Below are 20247 nucleotides of genomic sequence, written 5' to 3'. Positions count from 1 at the left end.
TCAGAAAGAGTTTCAGATTAAGTAATGTATATATCCTGAGTATTCAGAGCTTTGCTTCTCCTCAGCAGTTGAAAAATGAGGAAACCCTTACTTTCAGAAAAACCTGAAGATCTCGGGCTTCTGTGTGCTTCAGGATGTCTTGCTGTAGGTGTCTGAATAGAGAAATACATATATATATCTGATAATCAGGACCAAGGAAAATACATATGGCAATATAGTGACAGATCTCACTCCAATCCATGTAATTCCAGAAACACTGAGTTATCCATTGCAGACAGATCTGGATAAGAATAAAATGACATATCATTAAATCATTCTATACATTCAGTCATAATTAATCAGCTTTATCTCTTTTCTATACTACAGAACCTTTTCCCTGTAACATTACCCCAGCTATGAAAATAAAAGGGATAAAGTACAAAAGATGCCAAGATTCTTCATTTTTAACGCACAGCCTTTGAACAGATTCCTAGTGAGTTAGACTAACCATTACAGCCTGTATCCATGCAGCTCACTTGTATGAATGTATTCCAGCGCCTCCTGAGGTTGAGACTCAAAGCCCAATGAAAGAAAAAGTGATTTTTTTCAAGATTTTTGTTTTAAATGTGTCCTGAAGGGTAATGACAGTGATGAAGACATGTTCAACATGGGTTTTCCTTTCAATTAAAGTAGTTATATGCATTATAAATGAACATTAGGTCCTCCCCTAAAACACATTTTCATTTAATGAAGTGAGTATGAACACAGTGACTCCTTTGCCCTGATCTAAATTACAATGTATTAGGAGGTATAATGAACATTTCATTTGGTTCTAGACCACAAATCTTCTGATAATCATTCCTTAAAGTGTTTAAAAATATGCAGCAGAATTACCACAATTCCAATTAGATGACAATCATAGTCTGGCAGTAAATCTGTTTTGAGGTATTTATTGAGGCACACAATCATTTAAATACATCAGAATTGTTTCTACAGTTCAGAGTTTGTTTTTAATGCTGCAGTAAAACTGCAGAATCACAGAGAAGATACAGTGGTACCCACAAGTGGTATTTCAGTAGCTCATTAAATAAATGAAAAAAAATCATTATTAGCAGTTTCGAACAGTATCTAGTGTACTACTGAGTGCACACAATTTAAAAAATGAAATAGTATAACTTGCACAAGAATAGCTGAAGGAGTGACTGTCCCCTTGTATTTTCTTCATCCTAAAACAGGAACCTTATTGCAAGCACCTTATTCCTATGCTGAGATAAATTCCTTCATCTGCCACTCTTTTCTCACCAAAAAACCAAACCCCAAGATGACTACTTTAAGCAATGTTCGTACCACACTGGCATCTGCCCCATTAGAGTCTCTTCAGCTGCAAATCGTGCAGCAAAAAGGAATTTTGAAGGCATAGGATGAAAAATATTTTTCTTGCCTTGGCACAGCAGTACACTTCCTCACTCTGGCAAGATGTCCTCTGCATGGACAATTTAATTCACTGCACAGAGTTCTTTACCCTTCATCATGACTGCAATCTTCACAAACAATGCTTCATCCTTAGCTTTCAATACCACCAAACAATTGTTGTAAGTAGGCAAAATGAAAGCTGGTGTTATAGATAATTATTCTGCTGTTGTAACACTTCTTTAATATGAAAGAACAGTGTGTTACCTGATTGCAATAGTTATAGTAGCTCATAAAAAATTATTTTTTCTCTAATATCACAGGAACTGCTTCCTAGTATATAATTACTGCAAATTACTCATTTCTCTACTATGGAAGATTTAGTAATTGTTCCAGGGAATAAGGTATTTTGTTTAAAGGCTAAATCTAAGGATTTATTATATATTATTTTTATCAATTTTTCTTCATGAACATGTAATAAGAGGTCATCAGCTCCCGTACACTGGTATTATTCTATGAGTCAGTCACTTTCTATTTTCAGATACTCAGATAAGTCGCTATGTGTTTTTATCTCTTACCCTCAGTTTTATAACCACACAAGTGCCATTTAGAAAAAAATGGCCAGTAGTTCCTCAGTGTTCTTGATTTTGCAGATTTAAGTCAATAGGTTGATGATCACTTAATAGACTTTGATTGGTTACCTGGGATGGAGTGAAACCAGACATGTGGAAGGCTGAACAGACAAGGGGCAACTCAGCTTTCAGCAACATTTCAACGTGGTGAGCGCTGCAAAAATAGACTGGATGGATGCCATATTCCACTGTTGTAACAGGCAGGTGCATCTGGTTAACAACAACATCATCATCATCATCAACAATGAAATTGAGGAACAGGATTACAGACTACAGAAATGTGTTGGTTTTTAATGCCTTGCTGAGAACAATATATAAAAATATACCCTTTATATATGTAAGATAAGTAATTCTGATTATTTTAGAGACAGGAAACAGGATAAACAAAATAGGTTGTACTTCCATCAAGAAAAACATGTGGGTAATTAAAGTGTTAATGAAAATATCCTGATTGTTACTGTGCATTAGTAGTCTAGCTCCTTATTGTATACAGGCTTTAATTGTCAAAACAGGGATGGAGAAACTGTTGTTATATTTTAAACAGGAGAATAGAAATTAAAAAAAAAAAGATTGATTTCTACTGAATATTTTTCCTTCACTTTGTGGTGGAGTAAAACTTCATGGTATTTCAGCTTATTTTTTGTGTGCACATATCTTTGGAGTATTTGTGGAGGCTGTGAGTGAAATTCTATTATGTACCACGAAAGGAGCAGAGGTTTTATCACTATGGAAGGCTCTGGATATCAATGCCCAGTTCCAGCTAATGAATCCTTGGCAGCAGTGGTTTTTCAGCACTAGCAAAGTGAAGCAAATTTCAGCACAAATTTCATTATGTTGGAACAACCTCAGGCCAGATTCAGTGCTGAATGGACCGATATTATCACTCCTCCTTGTGACAAGACAGATCACTTGGTATTGCTACAGAAGCCTCCATGCAGAAGAAACACAGAATCTAATCTGTGCTTTTTGTATCTCAGAGTTCTCTGGAAGTCTCTACTACAGTTTAGAGTTTATGTTCAAAACATGACAATGTACAAAGGGTTTTATTTTAAATAGCTGAAAACTCCCATAATGAAAGATAGAAATGATGCTTCCTATATTACAACCTCAATCCAGATACTTACAATTTAAAATTGTCAATCATACAGTATTTGTGCAGTAATAATTTTTAAAAGTTACTAAATATACTCAAATGTATTAAGTAAATTTCAAAACTGTCACTAAAAAAACCCCAAAAATCAGATTGACAGACTTGCTCTTACTGGAATTTGATAATTAAAAAAAAAAAAAAGGTCATTCAGCAGTATCACTGACTTAACACAGAATTTAGTGCCACTAACAAAGTTTGTTTTACTGCCAGCTTTAAAATTCATTAACATTGTCTTCACTGCACTTGCTACTTCTCTCCTTTTAAACAAAAATTTGAGCAAGTATCAGATCTACATTTTTCCATTAATTTTTCAGGGTCATGTATTTAGCTAGTGGGGCTTAGGGATAATATAATGCATTAGAAAACTAAACAAACAAACAAAAAATTGCCATTAAAAAAAAACCTAAGGAGGTTAATAAACTCTCATTTTTAAACTTTCACAGGAGCATTTCAGAAAGAAACAGGTTATAAATTCTTACGGATAAATGCAGTCTTGGTAGCCAGAGAAATGCTGAAGCAAGAAGACATGAAAATTGCTGAAGAAACATCAGTGTCCTCTCCCTGTCCCCTGACATTATGAGGAAGATAGAAGATGCAAACCAGTCATAACCAGCATAGTGCTCCTGCAAGCAGCCTGGACAAGAAGGTTAAGGAACTTGGGCAGAGATCTCCTCCTCACTCTCCTGCAGCAGCCACAGCTCTCCTCCTTCCGAGGTCCTTGCACACAGAGCCAGGAGCTGGGTTGTTAGGCATGACCAAGGGGAACAGAACTGCACAGAAGGCAGCATCAAGGCACAGTTGTCTCTCAAACTGAATTAAGAGAAACAATTTAAGCTGTTTTCCCCATATACTAAAATTTTTCAGTCCATATGTAGTAAAGCTAAATCAATAAAAGTAAACAAAAAAGCAAGTAAATGCAAAAAAAATCCGCACCAAAATGAGTGTGCTTATAAAGTGCAAGAAAGGAGAAGAGTGGAGGAATAAAACAGGACTTAAAATTATTGGGGAAAAAAAAAATGTAAAAAGCCTTAAAAATGAGATTTGGCACATTCTGACTAATACACCCAAAGTATAATTTAACAGTGGTATGCAAGTTAAACAGAGAATAATATAGCAAAGCTGCTTGAAAAGCTATTATCGGTTTCAATATTTTTAACAGGAAGTTCCACGGTAGATGCAGAAGAACCAAAAGTCTAACCACTGCTGTTGATCTGACTACACTTATCATTACATGGGCAGTATCATTAACAGTGTTGGTATTGTGGGAGTACCACAAATACTCACTAATGTTCAAAGGTTCATCGCTGCAGGCTCTTTATCACATTCAAAGATGTGATCCCACTCCAAAACAGTTGATGACAAAAGTGAATGTGATTTGCACTTCTAACAAAGTATGGGAACAAAAGGGTGAACATTTTCCTAAGTGCATTGGGAATGCATTTCACTTTATAAAATTTAAAAGTGCTCTTCTAATTTTCTTTTTCTTTCCATAAACATAACACACCTACACCTGTATTAAAAGTACAAACCAGGAGTTCAAATTCCACTGAAATTTTTAGACAATATAACTTACACCATCAGCAAAGGATACAAAGTGAAGATACCACAGTTCTTTGCTGTTGTTTCAGAAACTCCTCACAATTCTTTAACACAAAACACAGCCCATTTTCAGCATCTTCTTTTAGCAAGTTTAAGTATTTTCCATATCTATTTCATAAAGTGTAAAAAAAAAACCCTCTTTAGTATTTTTTGAATTCCTAAAAAGGAAGAACTCATATTTAATAAACCTGTAAAAGTTACGCTGTCATAAAGTTGTTCATCACTAAAACTATGCTGTAGATATACACATAGATCATGAAATAAAACTTGTGCTCTGTCTAGAAAGGATTCACAGCAAACATCTGCTGCTCATTGTTACAAATCTTCACCCAAATTCCCTTTAGTTCAGTTTTAGAGACAGTGGTGGGGATGAGCAAGTACTCCATCACACACAACTCAGTTTCTTCACGTACAATATTTAGAATTCGATATCATTATTGTGCGTGTAATTATTATAATCAGAATTCAAACAATAATGCTAAAGATAGCAATCCGTGGAAGTACAGACATCTAAGCTTTTCCTTCATCACAGCTCTGCAAATTCCCAGCCAAATAAAATGTTTAAATGACATATAACTAAGCTTAGCTAAACAGAACCATTTAGAGAAGTAATGCAAGGGAAAAAAAGACACATAATTTAGGATAATGCAATTTTATGGTAAATCTTACTAGCACGTTACAATTAGTCTTTACAAAAATAGAGGATAATAACATACATAAACTGTAAAGATAATTTAATTCTGTTCTAATACCTTTTTCAATTCTAGTTAGAATTCATTTTCTTAAAGTTTATCTTAGATTAAATGCTATAAAGCAATGAGTTGATGGATTAAGTATTATTAAAGTCATTCCATGAAAATCAAACAAATCCTAGAAACACTCTAGGGAAATACTTTAATACCATGTACCTGACTGTCATTTCAACACCAAGCTGCTGCACAGATGAAAGGTTTTCTTTCTTCACATCTGCATCCATGGCTAAAACAAAATAAATTAAATAAACTGTTACAAGAAATATGATTTGAACTGAATGCTAATGTAAAGCTCTTTCTGTGTATGAATACCAACTCCGGAGAATTGTCTCCTATTCAAAATTATTTTGGCAGTGTTTGGAAAGGAGTCATAAAAAGTCTCCATTCTTCACAAGACTTTTTTTTTAAATGAAAATCACCCTTGTTTTAAAAAAATCTTCATGGTTGGTATGGTTATCATTACATTGAGAGAAAGCAACATCTTTTTCAGCCCCATATCTTAGTAGAACTTTATCCTTTCTGGCCTAGAAATCAGACAAGGCAGCCTATTCTGTTCCACTTGCTACCATTCCAGAGGCCTTAAAATTTCCTAGCTGTAATTCCAACTTTATTAACAAAAATTCTATTCTGATATGAATCACAGAAAACTTTAAAACTGATAGATTTAATACATTAATTAAATCCTATATTTACATGCAATTTTTTCCTATAGTAAAATATGCCCCATTTTCCGCAGTTGTTTCAATTAAAAATCCAAGCTAGAAAAAATTAATAAATAAGGATTTAAAGCAACCACTGCTGTAGCATTTCCTCAAAATTTTTAATTCTAAATTGAATTTTAAATGGGCATTTTCCCTATCAGGTACATGTTATCATCTAAGATAACTATATCACAGATAAAAATTGCAGTCTTATAATATTATGAGTTACAAAGCTCAGGGAATAAACCTTGAATATACTTCTTTGAAAGTGCTGCTTAAAACCAGAAAGAAATGAAACAAATTAAAACCCTTATTAACTGACAACATTTGTTTAAAATGTAAATAAGAGATACGTCAGCAGAAGTTAAAGTATTTTCATGTAAACAATAAATGTAAAAATCTAATTAAGCAAATCACACAGTAACTTCTTATGCATTTTTTCTATATCCTCAGACAGAGAAATCAAAGTGAAGGATTCCCTGACTATTCATGTAGGTAAAGACTATGTTCCTGCCACATAAACAGGGACTAAGGTAGTAAAGATGAAATAGTTAAGTTCAGGGAGGAAAGGACTCAAAGAGAAAACAAACAAAGAAACAAAACAAAAAAATCCCACCAAAACCCCAAAAAAATAAGATTCAATCTGCTCATATCAGATGGAGTAGGGCAAAATTTTTATGAAGAAAATAATACAGCAAAATACACTCAACAATGAAGCAATAAAATTCAGCAGAGTAAGTACGGCAAGAATAAAACCCCACTCTGTTTTATATTTTTCAGAGAACAATAATTTGTGTTAGCATTGTGAGAAGTTAATCTTGTACCTTTGACAATATATTTATACATAACAAATATCAACTGCTCTTTGAATAAAATTATCTTAATAATCTGATGGGACTGAAACAATAAACACACATTCAGAGAGGTTTTATGCAATCCAAAGAACAGAAGTTCAAATATCTTTTGCATAGCATACCAGCAGCACAATCTTTGGAAGAATACAATTAACTTCCCAGGGTATTTCAGTTAAAACCCCACGGAGATTACTGAAACTTTTATAACTTTTTACAGCTCCTGTTCCAAGTTACCTGTTTACTCAGGCTGCAATTGCCATATGAAGTCAATATATCTTCAAGTTTGTGTGTGCAAGTGGGAAGGCAAGAAGCGTACATACATCCTAGGAAATAGGGGGAATTTAAATGAGTTGGCTGTGGCTAATGACTAATTCAGTCCTAACACCACCAAGTTTAATGGCAGCAGAGGGCAAGGACAGCAATGACCTCTAAGCTCCACTGCAGTCCTGCTTTCACTTTGAGGTTGATCCTCTTGTGGGTGGCAATGCAGGTTTCCCAGTCCAGCAAAGAAAAGCTGTCACAGCCCACTGTGTGACCCCAGTGTCCGCCCTGTAACAGTTTACAGCAAGTACTGAATGCTCATTGTCATTAACATTAAAAGAACACAACTGACTTCACTGATTTTGACTTCTCTATTGTAACAATTTCTTAGTGGCTGGAAAGGGCTTTTTTTTTTCCACCACACTTGCTTCTTATATTTTTCTCTGTATTGTGAAGGAAGATAAAATTAACTTGAAGTCTGGACTGAATAATAATTCTCTAGCACACAGTACCTTATCAAGGCAAAACCTCTTGCTTTCAGACACCACTGTATTCCACATAATCGCAGCTCTGTATCCTCCTAATGCAAAAATTGTGGTTCTTTGTCCTGGGTCAAAAGTTTTTATTTTCCCTTTTGTTTATTACTTAACAAACTGGGAAGACTAGGCCTAAGAACACTGTAAAGTCATTTAGAATACACAAAGGACTACTTTCCACTAATTAAAAACTGGACCTAGAAACAGTAAATGCTCCATTAAACTTAGAAAAATGCTATGAAAAACAAGTGGAATATTGCAATCCATGGACAAAAAGCATTCTTGCTGGACTGTACTATTGTGATGATGTCCATATATCTGATTTAATGCACTGAGTTAATTTTATACAAAAATGCTTTGACAAATATTTTTCAATACACCTGATATAACTGTCTTGAAACACAAAAGGCTTCATAACAAAAAGGCATAGAGAAAAATCAGTTCTCTAAATAAGAATGCCATTCATCGTCAAAGGCCAGACCACCTCTCTGAACTGTGAATTAATAAAATGATACAGCACTCTGGCTGTTATTAAATTGAATGAACAACATATTTTGGCAGCTTCCTTTTTATTTACCTTAAAGCAAAATAATCTATGCTGAACAGATATTTCACACTTTTTTTCTTTAAAAATGAAAAACACTGTAAAACAGAAGCCAAAATTAAACTGGTGTCTTGAATGATATCAAAATTCTCTAGGAGCTGATTTAAGATTTAAGAAAATTCTTAGAAAGCACCTCAATGGGAAGCACTTTTCAAAATGTTTTATAACATTCAGGGGCACAAAAAGAGGCTCTCATGAGGCATGATTTTTTAAATTATTAAACTCAGTCTATAGCTATAAGCACTCCAGCATAAATTAAACTGACATGCATAGTCCTGTGGCGTTCTTTCTGATCAGCTTACACTTCAATTAAGTTTACAATTTATATTAAGGATTGCTTTCTTACTAATTTTTCCTCTTACCATGACAAAGCTTTTCTGTGGTTAATTCAGAAAATGGTCTACATAGCATTCATACTGAAATGACAGGATGCTAAACTGAAATAGCTTTACAGCATATGTCATGTAACTTGTATGGTCTTTGGATAATATTTAATTTATTTCCCTGTTTAAAGTGTTGTTACACCAAAGACACAACTGGCTTCCCTTTTGTCCTAAGTAAAAAATATTTCTAAAGCTGTCACTCACATCACTGGTTTAGCTCTTTCAGTTCCTGGTGTCCAGGCAAAATGGTTTTATGTCTATATAAATAATTTTTGGAATATACTAATGGATGCTAAATTTTAACTTCAGTGACAATAAGAAAGATTAGGTTTCTTTCTATGGATGAAAAAGACTTTTGATTCAAAGAAAATATTTAAGCAAAGGTTCTGCAAACAGCTGAAAATACCATGATAAACAGAGCTACCTGCATGATTCTCACAAATGCTTTAAAATACTTAGAAGTATATAGGTATATTTGCTATCAGATTTCTAGTCTATGGCTTTGTCCATATAAACTGAAATTATGGAACTCATAATTTTTTCCTTTGATTTATTATTTTTGTTAACAAACCAGCAGGTTTTCACTTACTCTTCAACAGGTACCTAAACACTAACCCTGTCCATTGGCAGATATCCAAGCAGTCAATATTAATCTTTATGCTATGCCAGTAACTATCCTTTCTCATTTTGATGTTCTTATGAAAGTTTTCTATTTTAAACATTATTTAGACTTGTGGCAGAGCAAAATTTACAAGTTTTTTTTCCATAATATGTTCTGCCATTTTGCTACTGTTTCTTCATGATGTCACCTCCTTCAACCAGGCTACTCATCTAGAACACTTCTGACAGTCTGACCTCACATTCATTGTTAGAAATGTCTACAAAATAATCCTTTTTCAAAGAAAAGTATTACTTTTGTTGGATTTGAAGTGGGATTGGAGACAATGTAAACAAGATCCAAGAGTGACTGCCGGAGATTGGTGATGACTTCTCAGAGGTAACCTTATGCACAATTCTAGTTTGACTATCTGAAGTATTTGTTATGCCATCAGTACTCTTGTCATAACAATACAAGACCAAAATATTGATATATAGAACTTCAACTTATGTAATGATCATCTCAAACGCTTCAAGCTGTTTCTGGCAACAGCTTCATTAAGAATGAACCACATTTTCCATCCAGTTATCTAAACTGGCAATGGGTAAAATGCTTTCTGATAACAGCATCTTCAAAACGGTGGACAGTTTGAAGAAGTGAATTTATCAAATGATGCAGAAAGAATGGAAAAATTCCCTTCCTTCTCCTTCCCTTTCAGCACAATTTCAGGTTGTAATCAGTGTTTCTCGTTTGCTGCTCTTCCTGAACAGCTCTATATTGATACATTCCCCCTGGTGTTTTTAAAATTTCTCAGTTTGTTACCTGACACACCTGACCCTCTGAAGATTAAGAGCTAATTAAATGCTAGAAAGCTCCTAGAGATTTTGTGCAGTCAGAGAACTTAGGCTTATCTAGGAGAAGGAACACACCATGACATTTGAGTTTTCTGGCCAAGACCTGAAATCCCAGAGTTACTGTCCCTTTGGCAGTAAATGGCAGAGCTGTTTCAGAGACAAAGTCCAATGGAAACAGAGGATTCGACTGCAAGGTCATCTGCAAAAGCAGAGTTCCCAAAAAAAACCCGCTGATCACAAAACATTGCAGCAGTCCCAAGTGTCAGCAACACATCATGGTCTGCAACATATCATGGAGATCAGTTAAGAAGCACAAGACACCAATACATTAGATGACTTCACATTTCTCTGATAAATGGGTTGTTTAAACCTTGAGAAAACTATGACATTTTCACAAAGCGTTTCTGTTACATTGAACTGGAATTTGCTAACAGAAAGGGAAAAGGCTATTTTAGGAACTTCGTATACCTAATACATAATGAATGGTATTTACTACTACAGCAAATTTCAGTTTCTTGCCATTTTATTACCTATTACAGCTAGGCACCAAGGGTTTGGTTTTCAATGTTTTAGGGTTTATAAAGGAGAAAGAAAAAATAAAAGCAAACTAGAAATTATTAATTCTAGGAAAGGGGACAGACAGAGATCATCAACATATGCACAGATTCAGTCATCTGAATAAGCATCACAGCAGTATTGTTGCTGCTACCAGAAAGTAAACTTCATGTAAGATTTGTGTTACTGTTTATAATTGAATATTGCAACTGCATAGTTTTTTATCAGATATTTTTTCCTTCTCTCTTATCTTGAAAATGGTAACAACCCAATCTAATTTAATTTTTCCATATTTGCAAATTTTATAAGAGACTGAAATCCTAAGGGGTTCCACAACAGATGGATGACTGTGTTATTCTAATTACAACTAGGTACAGGTTTACAAGGCTGTCATTTTTTTAAGATAATCAAATTCTAATTTCAGGAAACATGATAAACGCTGAATATCTATGTGCTGTACTGAATCCACTTTCATGAAAAATGTGACTTCTCTTCATTGAAATGAAACAACTATTAGAAACCATCTTTCAGTTCCTCAGACCCAAATTTATTTTGTTACCTTCTAACAACTCATTAGCTTTACCTCATACCAAAAAAGTCTCTACTGTAACTAGTTTCAGGATTTAGGTTAGATGGCTCTCACAGGAGGATATGAAATACTGTGAAATAACATGGCATTCAATAATTGTCCTTGAAGCAATTGCAATGCTTCACAAAAACTACCAGAAAACCTTGGGAAATGTATAGAAATCTGGCCTATCATTATTAAATCAGTGGAAATCTAATTTTAAACAAATAAGGTCTGATAAAGATTTGAGTGTGTTTCGTTGTCCCTTTGGTACAAACATAGGAAGCATGATGCATCCGGGGTTCTCAATGCACATCACCCTCCCTTCATAGGAAGGCCATACTATTTATTTTATGATGTAAAAAAGAACCCAAAATGAACATAATTTTAGCTATATGTCCCATTCCTAAAATCATGTCCTTTTACTGTTTCAGAGTAGAATTAGAATATGATCACAGATTCAGTTTTAGAGCTAGACTTTTGTTTCATGTCAATTAGCATGAAGTTATTGGCCTAAACTAACTTCCCTGGTTAACCCTTATGGCTACACCTGTCTGGAAAAGGTGCTATGAAGACTTAATAACTGTTTTCATATATAAGTTAAAATAAACCTTTGATGATAAATGGTGTTTACCTGAACAACAACACTCTTTTCTGGGCTAGAGAACTCTTCACAAAAGAAGTCTGTGATAATGCTGTTGCTGACAGGGAAAGAACTCAACAGGGCATCACCAGCCCTCTGTCTACCTCTTACCACCAGATTACTGACTACTTTTGAGAAGACTTCTTATTCTCCCATTTCCAAGCTTTTATTCATTAAAGCACGTGGAATATCAAAAGCATTTGCACATAAAAACTCTTTCTTAGACAACCCATTAACTGTTGGAACCTTTATTTGATAACCGAACAGGCAAACTTTTCCAGAATTAATGCCTAGTAGTGTCTGTATAAGACCCAAAAACCCCCTCATACAGAAAATACAAAAATAAATATTAGATAGAGTTGGTTTATCATTAAAAGAAAATCTTTAAGGCTCAAGAAAATCAAGTACGAGGTTTTCACTATGTTATCTTTGGTTTTGTATCTACTCTTTTGGATTTTTCATTCTAGATAATTAATTGAACCTGCAATTATCTAGGGATTTTCAAACTTTGTTTTCTTCGAAGCTGACATTAAATTTTAGATAAATAATGCAGTGGATGCCACCTCTGTCTAATCAGTGGTTCGTGGTGAAATCAATTAAATAGAAGATCTAAGTTGAACCTTGCTGAATGTATTTTAAATCCCAGCTTTGACCAGAAGATTGAGATGAGTGGTTTAAAAGTAAGGTACTTGATGAGTAAGGGAATGGAGTAAGGCCTACTCCTTCTCTTTGGAGGTATTTCACATTAGATGGAAGCATAATTAAGGAAGAGCAGGCTTGCTGTTTTTGCTGGGCAAGGCATCCATTCAGAGTCAGATTTTTCTTCTTCATCTAGTTAGTTTTTACATGTTTAGCTTTTAAAGGAACAACCAAAATTATTATCTGAATTAGGAAGTCTCAGAAATATGTAATTAGCAAGCCTTTTGAGTCAATGGAATTGCTTTATTGTTCATTATGCCTCATGAGAAATTGAAAAGTAAGACAAGACAAATACCTTGTCCTCGACAAAGATATCAGTGTCTTTTAAGAAAAAATAAAATTGTGATCGAAATAACTGTCTCATCAACAACTGTCTTCATAAAGCAAAGAGACAGATTCTCAAATGAAATTAAGGGTATCCTGTTAGCAAGTTTTTGGAAGGTAAAGGCCACTAAATATAAAGAAAGACAGCTTCTAAAATTTCTAAAGGGGTTTTATGCTTTGAAACTTCAAAGGCAGGCCCCAAGTCTCCAAGGATACTATATCTGCATACTATGGATAGGAGAGTAAAATATCAGTATAAACAAGAGACACTCCCCAAAGCAGTTGATTCTCCACAGTTAGTAACAGAATGTACTCTAAATGGCTGAACTACAACCTGAGAGAAGAGTCACAGACAAACAGTGAAGAATGAAAGTGCATCTTCCAGCAGATATTAACATTGGTTCTAAATCTTCTAATTTTACCAGTGCTTCAAAGTATTAAAACACATTAATTTACACTCAGAATAAATCAATGTTATCATTCATCCTTTATTGCTGGCTGTAAGCACAACATCTGTACAAAACTAACACTCAGGTCACTCTGGCAACAATAACAGTTCTTTAATACATATCCCTTAATACAATATAAAGTGCATACCTTTGTGGGGCTTTCAAAGGTGAGCCAGATTGCTTACACCATTTTAAATATTTATGCCACCAGCTTTGCAAATCATTTATAATAGGTGTCAACAAATACTCTGAATCTCATCCTCACCTGCTCTGCATCTTCCTCTTTCCATTTTACACACAGAAACGTGAAAGCCCATCACTAATAATTATCTGTTCTGTTCACTCAAGCACATAATTTTCTTCTCCAAAGTGAGGTATTTCCCAACAGTGAAGTAGAGAATTTTTGAGCTGTTAAAGACCATTTTAAACAACCCCCAAAATGATACAGATATATTTAGAAGAAAGGCAATTTAAATATGAAGAAGCTGCATGGCAATAAATTATTAGGAGACTGACCTTTATAGCTTCCCATGCTGAAATAACAATCTGTTTTGCTTTCAGAAAGATGTGACACGAACTTTTCAATTAATTCTGCCAAAACTGCAAGAAGTAAAAACTCATTAAAAATTAGAGGCAACAAACAAAATATGGAACTACATCACCTAACTAAATGACAATGTATGGGAAAGTAAAGCTATTTAAATTCCTGCATATTTATTCATATTTTTATGGGGAAACAACTCAAAACATGCATTGCACTTTTACATTCCTAACACCATTCCTAACTTAAATTAAATTTTAATAGCTTTACTGAAAATATATTCAGTGTAAACAGAAAGAGAATCTCATATTATCTTAATATCCTCCACGGATTACTTCAGAATTTGTTACATGGTTTCAATATGAAATGAAAATTAACTATAATTAAACTATAATATCTCACCACATTTGTCTGTGTGTAGAGACAGGAAAGGAAAACAATAAAATGAACAAACCACAAAACCAACCAACCAACCAACCAAATACCCCAAATAAACTCAACAACCCACACAGAACAAAAAGCTGACACCATCCCAAAATTATGCTAACAAAAGCACATGAAGTTCAAGGGCTGTTTCCAACAAACATCAATATAAAACTACCTATGCCATCACAAGATAAAAATTATTCACTTAAATTTATGCAATAGGAGTATTTAATTTTGGAAATTCTGCATTTAATGATGACCATAATGTTCTTTTTCAGTTCTTGCTAAGGAACTTTGTGTCTGGGGGCACTGCACAGCTAAGCCCGATGCTGATACCTGTTCTCTATGGAGGCAATCTTATCTCGCAACTTGACAGGATGTTAGCCAGGAAGTTAGCAACACCTATCATTGACAAATCATTATCCAAACTGTCCCTGATGCCTCAATTCCCCAAGTCTGAGGCTATGGCAAGTGAACACAACACCATACAAGTTTAAACAAATGTTACAAGGAAGCCTTTACACAAACTGTACAGAGGAGGCCTGCATGAGGAAGCCATATTAGGAATTTAGGATAGGAACAATGAACTTCTTTTAGAAGTAAATGCTATCCTAAAACACCTGCTTTTGGCTCCATAAAGAGGATAAAAAGCATACAGATATGCTACTGATACTTCTCACAAGAATGCAAAGCAAGGGAGTCTATTTAGAGAGTAACAACTGCTGCCACCTGTGGGATTTCCTGTTTAAAGACCATGTTACCATTTCCCTCCCAGCACTTCCAGCTAATAGCAATATAGCTTCAGCTCCTGTTCCCCCATTCTTGCACATAACTCCAGGCACCCACTGCCCAGGTGGGTTTTCTGCTTTTGAACTGAATAGTTCAAAGAACCATAGAATGGCAGGGGTTGGAAGGGACCATAAGGAACAGCCAGTACCACTGGTACCAGTATTACTACACTGTTTAAGCAGACAGCGGTAGGAGCAGCCGCAGCAGCACAAATGAGGCAGAGCAGGTGGAGGGGGCAACAGAGAAAGACAGAAACCTCCTGAGCAAGCCACGATGACAGGAAAAGTGACACAAGCAGTTAAAGAGCAGTGCATGCTCTTTTGGGAATGGGGAGGAGGAGAAAGACAGAATTTCCATCCACACTCTGATGCTTGTTATGCCAGAAAAACAATTCGAAAAAAGATATAATAAAGGTAATTAATTCTTCTTCCAATTATTTTAAGCTAACATACTGACATTAAATCACAATCTTTTTTGTCTTGATTAATTCCCTAAAATATTTACAGAAATTATACTGAATGAGTCCAAAAAAAAGTTTTTAAAAGGCTATGTTTTGGTAATGCTAAAGAAGTTTCACTACAACAACTAAACATGAATTTACAGTTAGAGTTCTAACTCCAATGGTAACAAAATTAATTTTGCATTGCAAAGGACTACTAAATTAAAACTAAAAACCTACATGTGTAATTTATATTCTTATGCACTTTTACAGTGAAATGAAACTGCTAATTAAACATAACATAGCTACTTTTAATCACGGTTAATAAAACACATGGGGCTAAAAAAAGCAATTTACTTTACAGAAGAGTAACAATTTATTCTTTTTTGAAGAATATATAAACTCACTAATCCTCACTAATATGCTTAGTGGAATTTGGCTCACAAACAATATAACAAGTATTTGTGTAAAATGAGCAAACATGTCTATTTCTGCAACTGCAGACAGCCAAAAGCAGAAATTACACTTTAAGTTTGTAATTAGCTATATATTTACTGTATGATTATTTGTACAGTGATTACTGAAATATGCCATACTATAATAATAAATGAGAACTACGTTAAGACTAAAATATCCCATAATTCAGGAAATTTAAAACCAAGTTGGCACATTGTACATTTTTTCTTTTTGTCCTAAGGCAACCACATGCTTGACCTAGCAGGTGAATACTTCAATTCAGTGCTTGAGTTAACAGAAGTGAGAGTTCAATGGTTAAGTAATATTTTGAAATTCAAGCACTAAATTCATTCCCACCATTTGAAAGTATTTATCTAAGTGCCTATCAGGATCTTTGAAAATATTTTCATCAAGTTTGAGAGACGAAGACACACAAGAACGTGTCTCAAAACACAAGTGGTTAATACTTAAATAAATGGTTTTCACAGGACACGGCCTTTTCCAAAGGAATGTCCATGTGAAATGACAAGTAGCTATTTTAATTTTTTTCTTTTAATAGTATATCATTTAGCTACCATTTGGACATCACTGTAGAAACTGGTTCAGTGATTCTTCATTTAACTGGAAAAATTAGAAAAAAGACATTTAGGCAGGTTCATTGTACATTGTGCTCCTTTATAATACAGTCAGTATTGCTGTAAAAGTCGAAATTTTCAGGTAAAGTTTATGTGGTCTACCAACACAGTGAAAATGTTGATTTTCTTAAATTATGGTAGCTTGGCTGTGTTATTATTGAAGTTTTTAAGATTCTAGAAATAATCTCATGGAAATTTAATTCTTACACAAAAAATAAACATAATTTTAATTTTGGTGTGTGCCATCATATACAAAATAAAGAGAAATACTTTTAAATTTCTTAAATTACTGCAGTATGCTTATAAAATGCCTACTTTCCTCCAGGATTTTATTCTTCCTTGAAGCAGTAGTGTACAATCATGTTCTATGATCCAGATGTTTCAATGGAGTTTAAAAGAAAATACAAAGGATTTTTTTAACAGCAGTTCTCAGGAACAAGGTGTGACTCTTGGGGATGGTCCTGTGCAGGGCCAGGGGTTGGACTCAATTATCCTTGACAGTCTCTTCCAACTCTGCTGAGTGGAAGGGATTCTGTGGTTTTGTGACTTCTGTTAGAGGCTAGAAATTCAAGAGTGAATATGTTGGACAGATTACTTTTTGCAAGAGTAGTGTCAGAATTTTCAAGTCCATCAACCATACTTCAGTTTAATAAGTATATGACAAACAGAGTTAGCAATTCCATTACTGATGGTAAGAACAAGGAGGACTTTCAATTATTGTACATTAAAATGACAAATGAACAACCTACATTTTCTCTGAAAAGAAGAAAACAAGATAATAAAAATTCTGACAGTGCTTCCATTAGAGATGAACACTGCATACGTTATACAAATATACAAGTATTTTCTTTATTAATGGAAAAAAACAGCCCTTCGAACCAAACCAAATCTTTACACACCTGCACAGACATTCATGTGCACTCACTTGCCACTGCTTACAGTGGCTCAAACTGATTTGGGGGTCAGAAGAAAGAATTTGTGATCTGCGATTGTTTTTTCTGCATAACATAAAGACCCACTGTTTCACTCAAATTCTAACAAGCTTCCTTGGAAAATCAAGGACATAAAAATAAAAAACACAAACATCTAATTTGTATTATTCTAAAAACTTCTTTTGAAAATACAATATCAGCATTTTGTTATCCTGAACTAAAACCACTACAACAGCATACAACAGTTATGGATTCTTTATCCTATGGGAAAAGTCCTGCAGTTAGTTGCAACTTTTTGTTGCAATTGCTAAAGACTGCAGCACACATACATCACAAACAATAACACAGCCTCAAAGGCTCACTGTATTTTTTGTCAACCTGTTTTGATAGAGCTATCTCAGATGATGCAGAGCTCACAAAATATTAAAGGATTCCAGAACACTGTGTTTACTGTAACCACTCTGCTTCCATCAAACATTTCATTTATAAAAGCTGGAGAAAATTCCTGTTTTACAGTGAGTTCTCACATGCAAGTTCAAGAGCTGCTGTATTTTCTTTTCTTGGTTGGTTGGTTTTTATTAAGAAAAAACAATTTGGAGGTAAATAATTAGGTCCTAAAGAATATTGGAGATCTAAATCCAGATCCTCAGGGAGATAGGTGATGGAAAATCTGAAAGACTCTATGGAGCAAGTAATTTTAGCCGAGTTTACTATCCCTACCCACATCACATATGAATATAAAGCTTGAGAAGAATAGGATTTGGGGACAGAATATCTTATTATGAAGGGAAAAATGTTAGCATATAATTGATATAATCTCTGCAACACCCTTAATTTATTTTGCTTTGGGTTTAAAGTCTCCTAAAAGGGGAGTGAAATAAGCATGTTGAATCTGCCCAGAAGTCAGAGGCTGATACAATGTTAACTGGGAACAGATGAAAAAAGAAGTTTCTGGAATAGAAAACAACATTCTGCCATATCTGAAGGACAAAAAAGAGGAGATAATTGAAAAAGGCATGGCTGAAATAGTCAAGATGAGATTCTGGTTCAAGAGAAAAAAAAAACCAAAACCACAAGCCACCTCTCAGTCATGTGAACTATTTGAACATGCATTATGCTAAGCCTAGATTCATACAGAATAACAACTTTCTACATAAACCTAAGGTTTTATTCAGAGGAGTTGATTGGCCTGCTGCTTTTTCTGCCAAAGCTTAGATGCAAATACACAGAAAGTTCTTTTCTAGATGTACTAAAGACACTTGAGGGAGGCCACAAATATTGTAATGAGTAGTCCAAAAGAAGCCAAGACATAACCTGGCCAAAGGCTCTCCCCATGGTTCTCTTGCTGGTAAGTGACCCAAAGAAAACAAGGAGCTATACACCCTAACACACACAGATCTGTGGCACCTTAATGGAAGGAATGACTGGAAGAATGTCTTTGTCATCTGCTTATTGTGCTTAGAACACCAGACTGTAGGAGCTGATTGTCTACAATGTTTTGTGTTAGGAGACCAAGAAAATTCCCACACTTTCAGTCCTGATGTATTAAAAGATATGCAAGCCTGGGAAGGTTTGTATCTCCTTTCAGCAGTTCAATAAAGCCTTTCAAAAAACAGATTTAGATGTTTGAGAACAGAAATTACTTAAAAGCTACAGTCAGAGGTCATGCTTTAGCAGAGAAAACACCAGTCTAAGGCCATCTCAAAAGCAATGCATTACCAGAGCATTTAGCAAAAAAGTATTGACCAAGTTGATGGGAGAGTAATCAACATGGGAAGGGTGAATTGCAGATATTGATACTGTACAGTTTGCTCAAGAATTTTTTGATGGATTTCAAGCAAGTTCTATAGATTCAGCATCCGGTAATCCTTACACCAGATCACAGAATATTTTTAACAAATCAATACACATTACTCCATACAGTCCTTGAGTCTAATGTTATCTTCTCCCATTACATTCTGGTTTAACTCCTGTTAATGTCAGTCCCCCTTAGAATGGGCCCAGTAAAGAAAGCACAAGTGTACATCTTTGTCTGTAAACCATGGAGATTGCTCCATATGTAACTATAGAGAAAATTTTGATTTCTGGGCATCTGGACTAAAGTCTCTCACTCCTCTGAAATTTGGGAGAGCTTTTCAAGCTGCAAAAGATACACAGCAGTACAGCTGTCTCTTGTAAAGTGGATTCAGCGAACATGATGTTGTCTCAAACCACAAAGCTGCAGATATTTTGCTGCTTCTGAAATATCTCCAAGCAGATACAGAACATCTGAAGAGATTTGCAACAGCCAGTTGTATTAACTGCTTATCTAAATAACATAAAGGGAAACCTTGGGCACCTGTAAACAAGTGACCATAATCAGAATTCCTATAGGAATAGAAGCCTGAAATTTCTGAGAACACTTCACTTCTTTATGGCTACACAAGCTTATATATCACAAGGGAATTATTATGTCTTACTTCAGATGATTTATGTCAT

General features: G+C 34.7%; 1 protein-coding gene across 4 annotated transcripts in view; it reads right to left on the bottom strand.

Moving 5' to 3' along the window:
- The window catches only part of TBC1D32 (TBC1 domain family member 32), a 74198-nt gene that overhangs the window by 2874 nt on the left and 51077 nt on the right, over positions 1 to 20247 (bottom strand). For 2 of the 4 annotated variants that reach the window (XM_014267548.2, XM_014267550.3), the window contains exons 28-33: positions 14068 to 14151; positions 5679 to 5748; positions 4763 to 4878; positions 3651 to 3805; positions 2091 to 2231; positions 92 to 280 (exon numbers count right to left, since the gene is read on the bottom strand). In XM_014267548.2, coding sequence (XP_014123023.2) covers positions 92 to 280; positions 2091 to 2231; positions 3651 to 3805; positions 4763 to 4878; positions 5679 to 5748; positions 14068 to 14151 — 755 coding nt within the window. The remainder of the gene's footprint in view (positions 1 to 91; positions 281 to 2090; positions 2232 to 3650; positions 3806 to 4762; positions 4879 to 5678; positions 5749 to 14067; positions 14152 to 20247) is intronic. The other 2 variants (XM_014267551.2, XM_074537908.1) reach the window with 2 other exon arrangements.

This window comes from Zonotrichia albicollis, chromosome 3, assembly GCF_047830755.1.
Source record: "Zonotrichia albicollis isolate bZonAlb1 chromosome 3, bZonAlb1.hap1, whole genome shotgun sequence".
NCBI classification, from domain to species: Eukaryota; Metazoa; Chordata; class Aves; order Passeriformes; family Passerellidae; genus Zonotrichia; species Zonotrichia albicollis.
The sequence above is the reverse complement of the archived record's forward strand: the minus strand, read 5'-3'. Positions and strand labels throughout refer to the sequence as shown.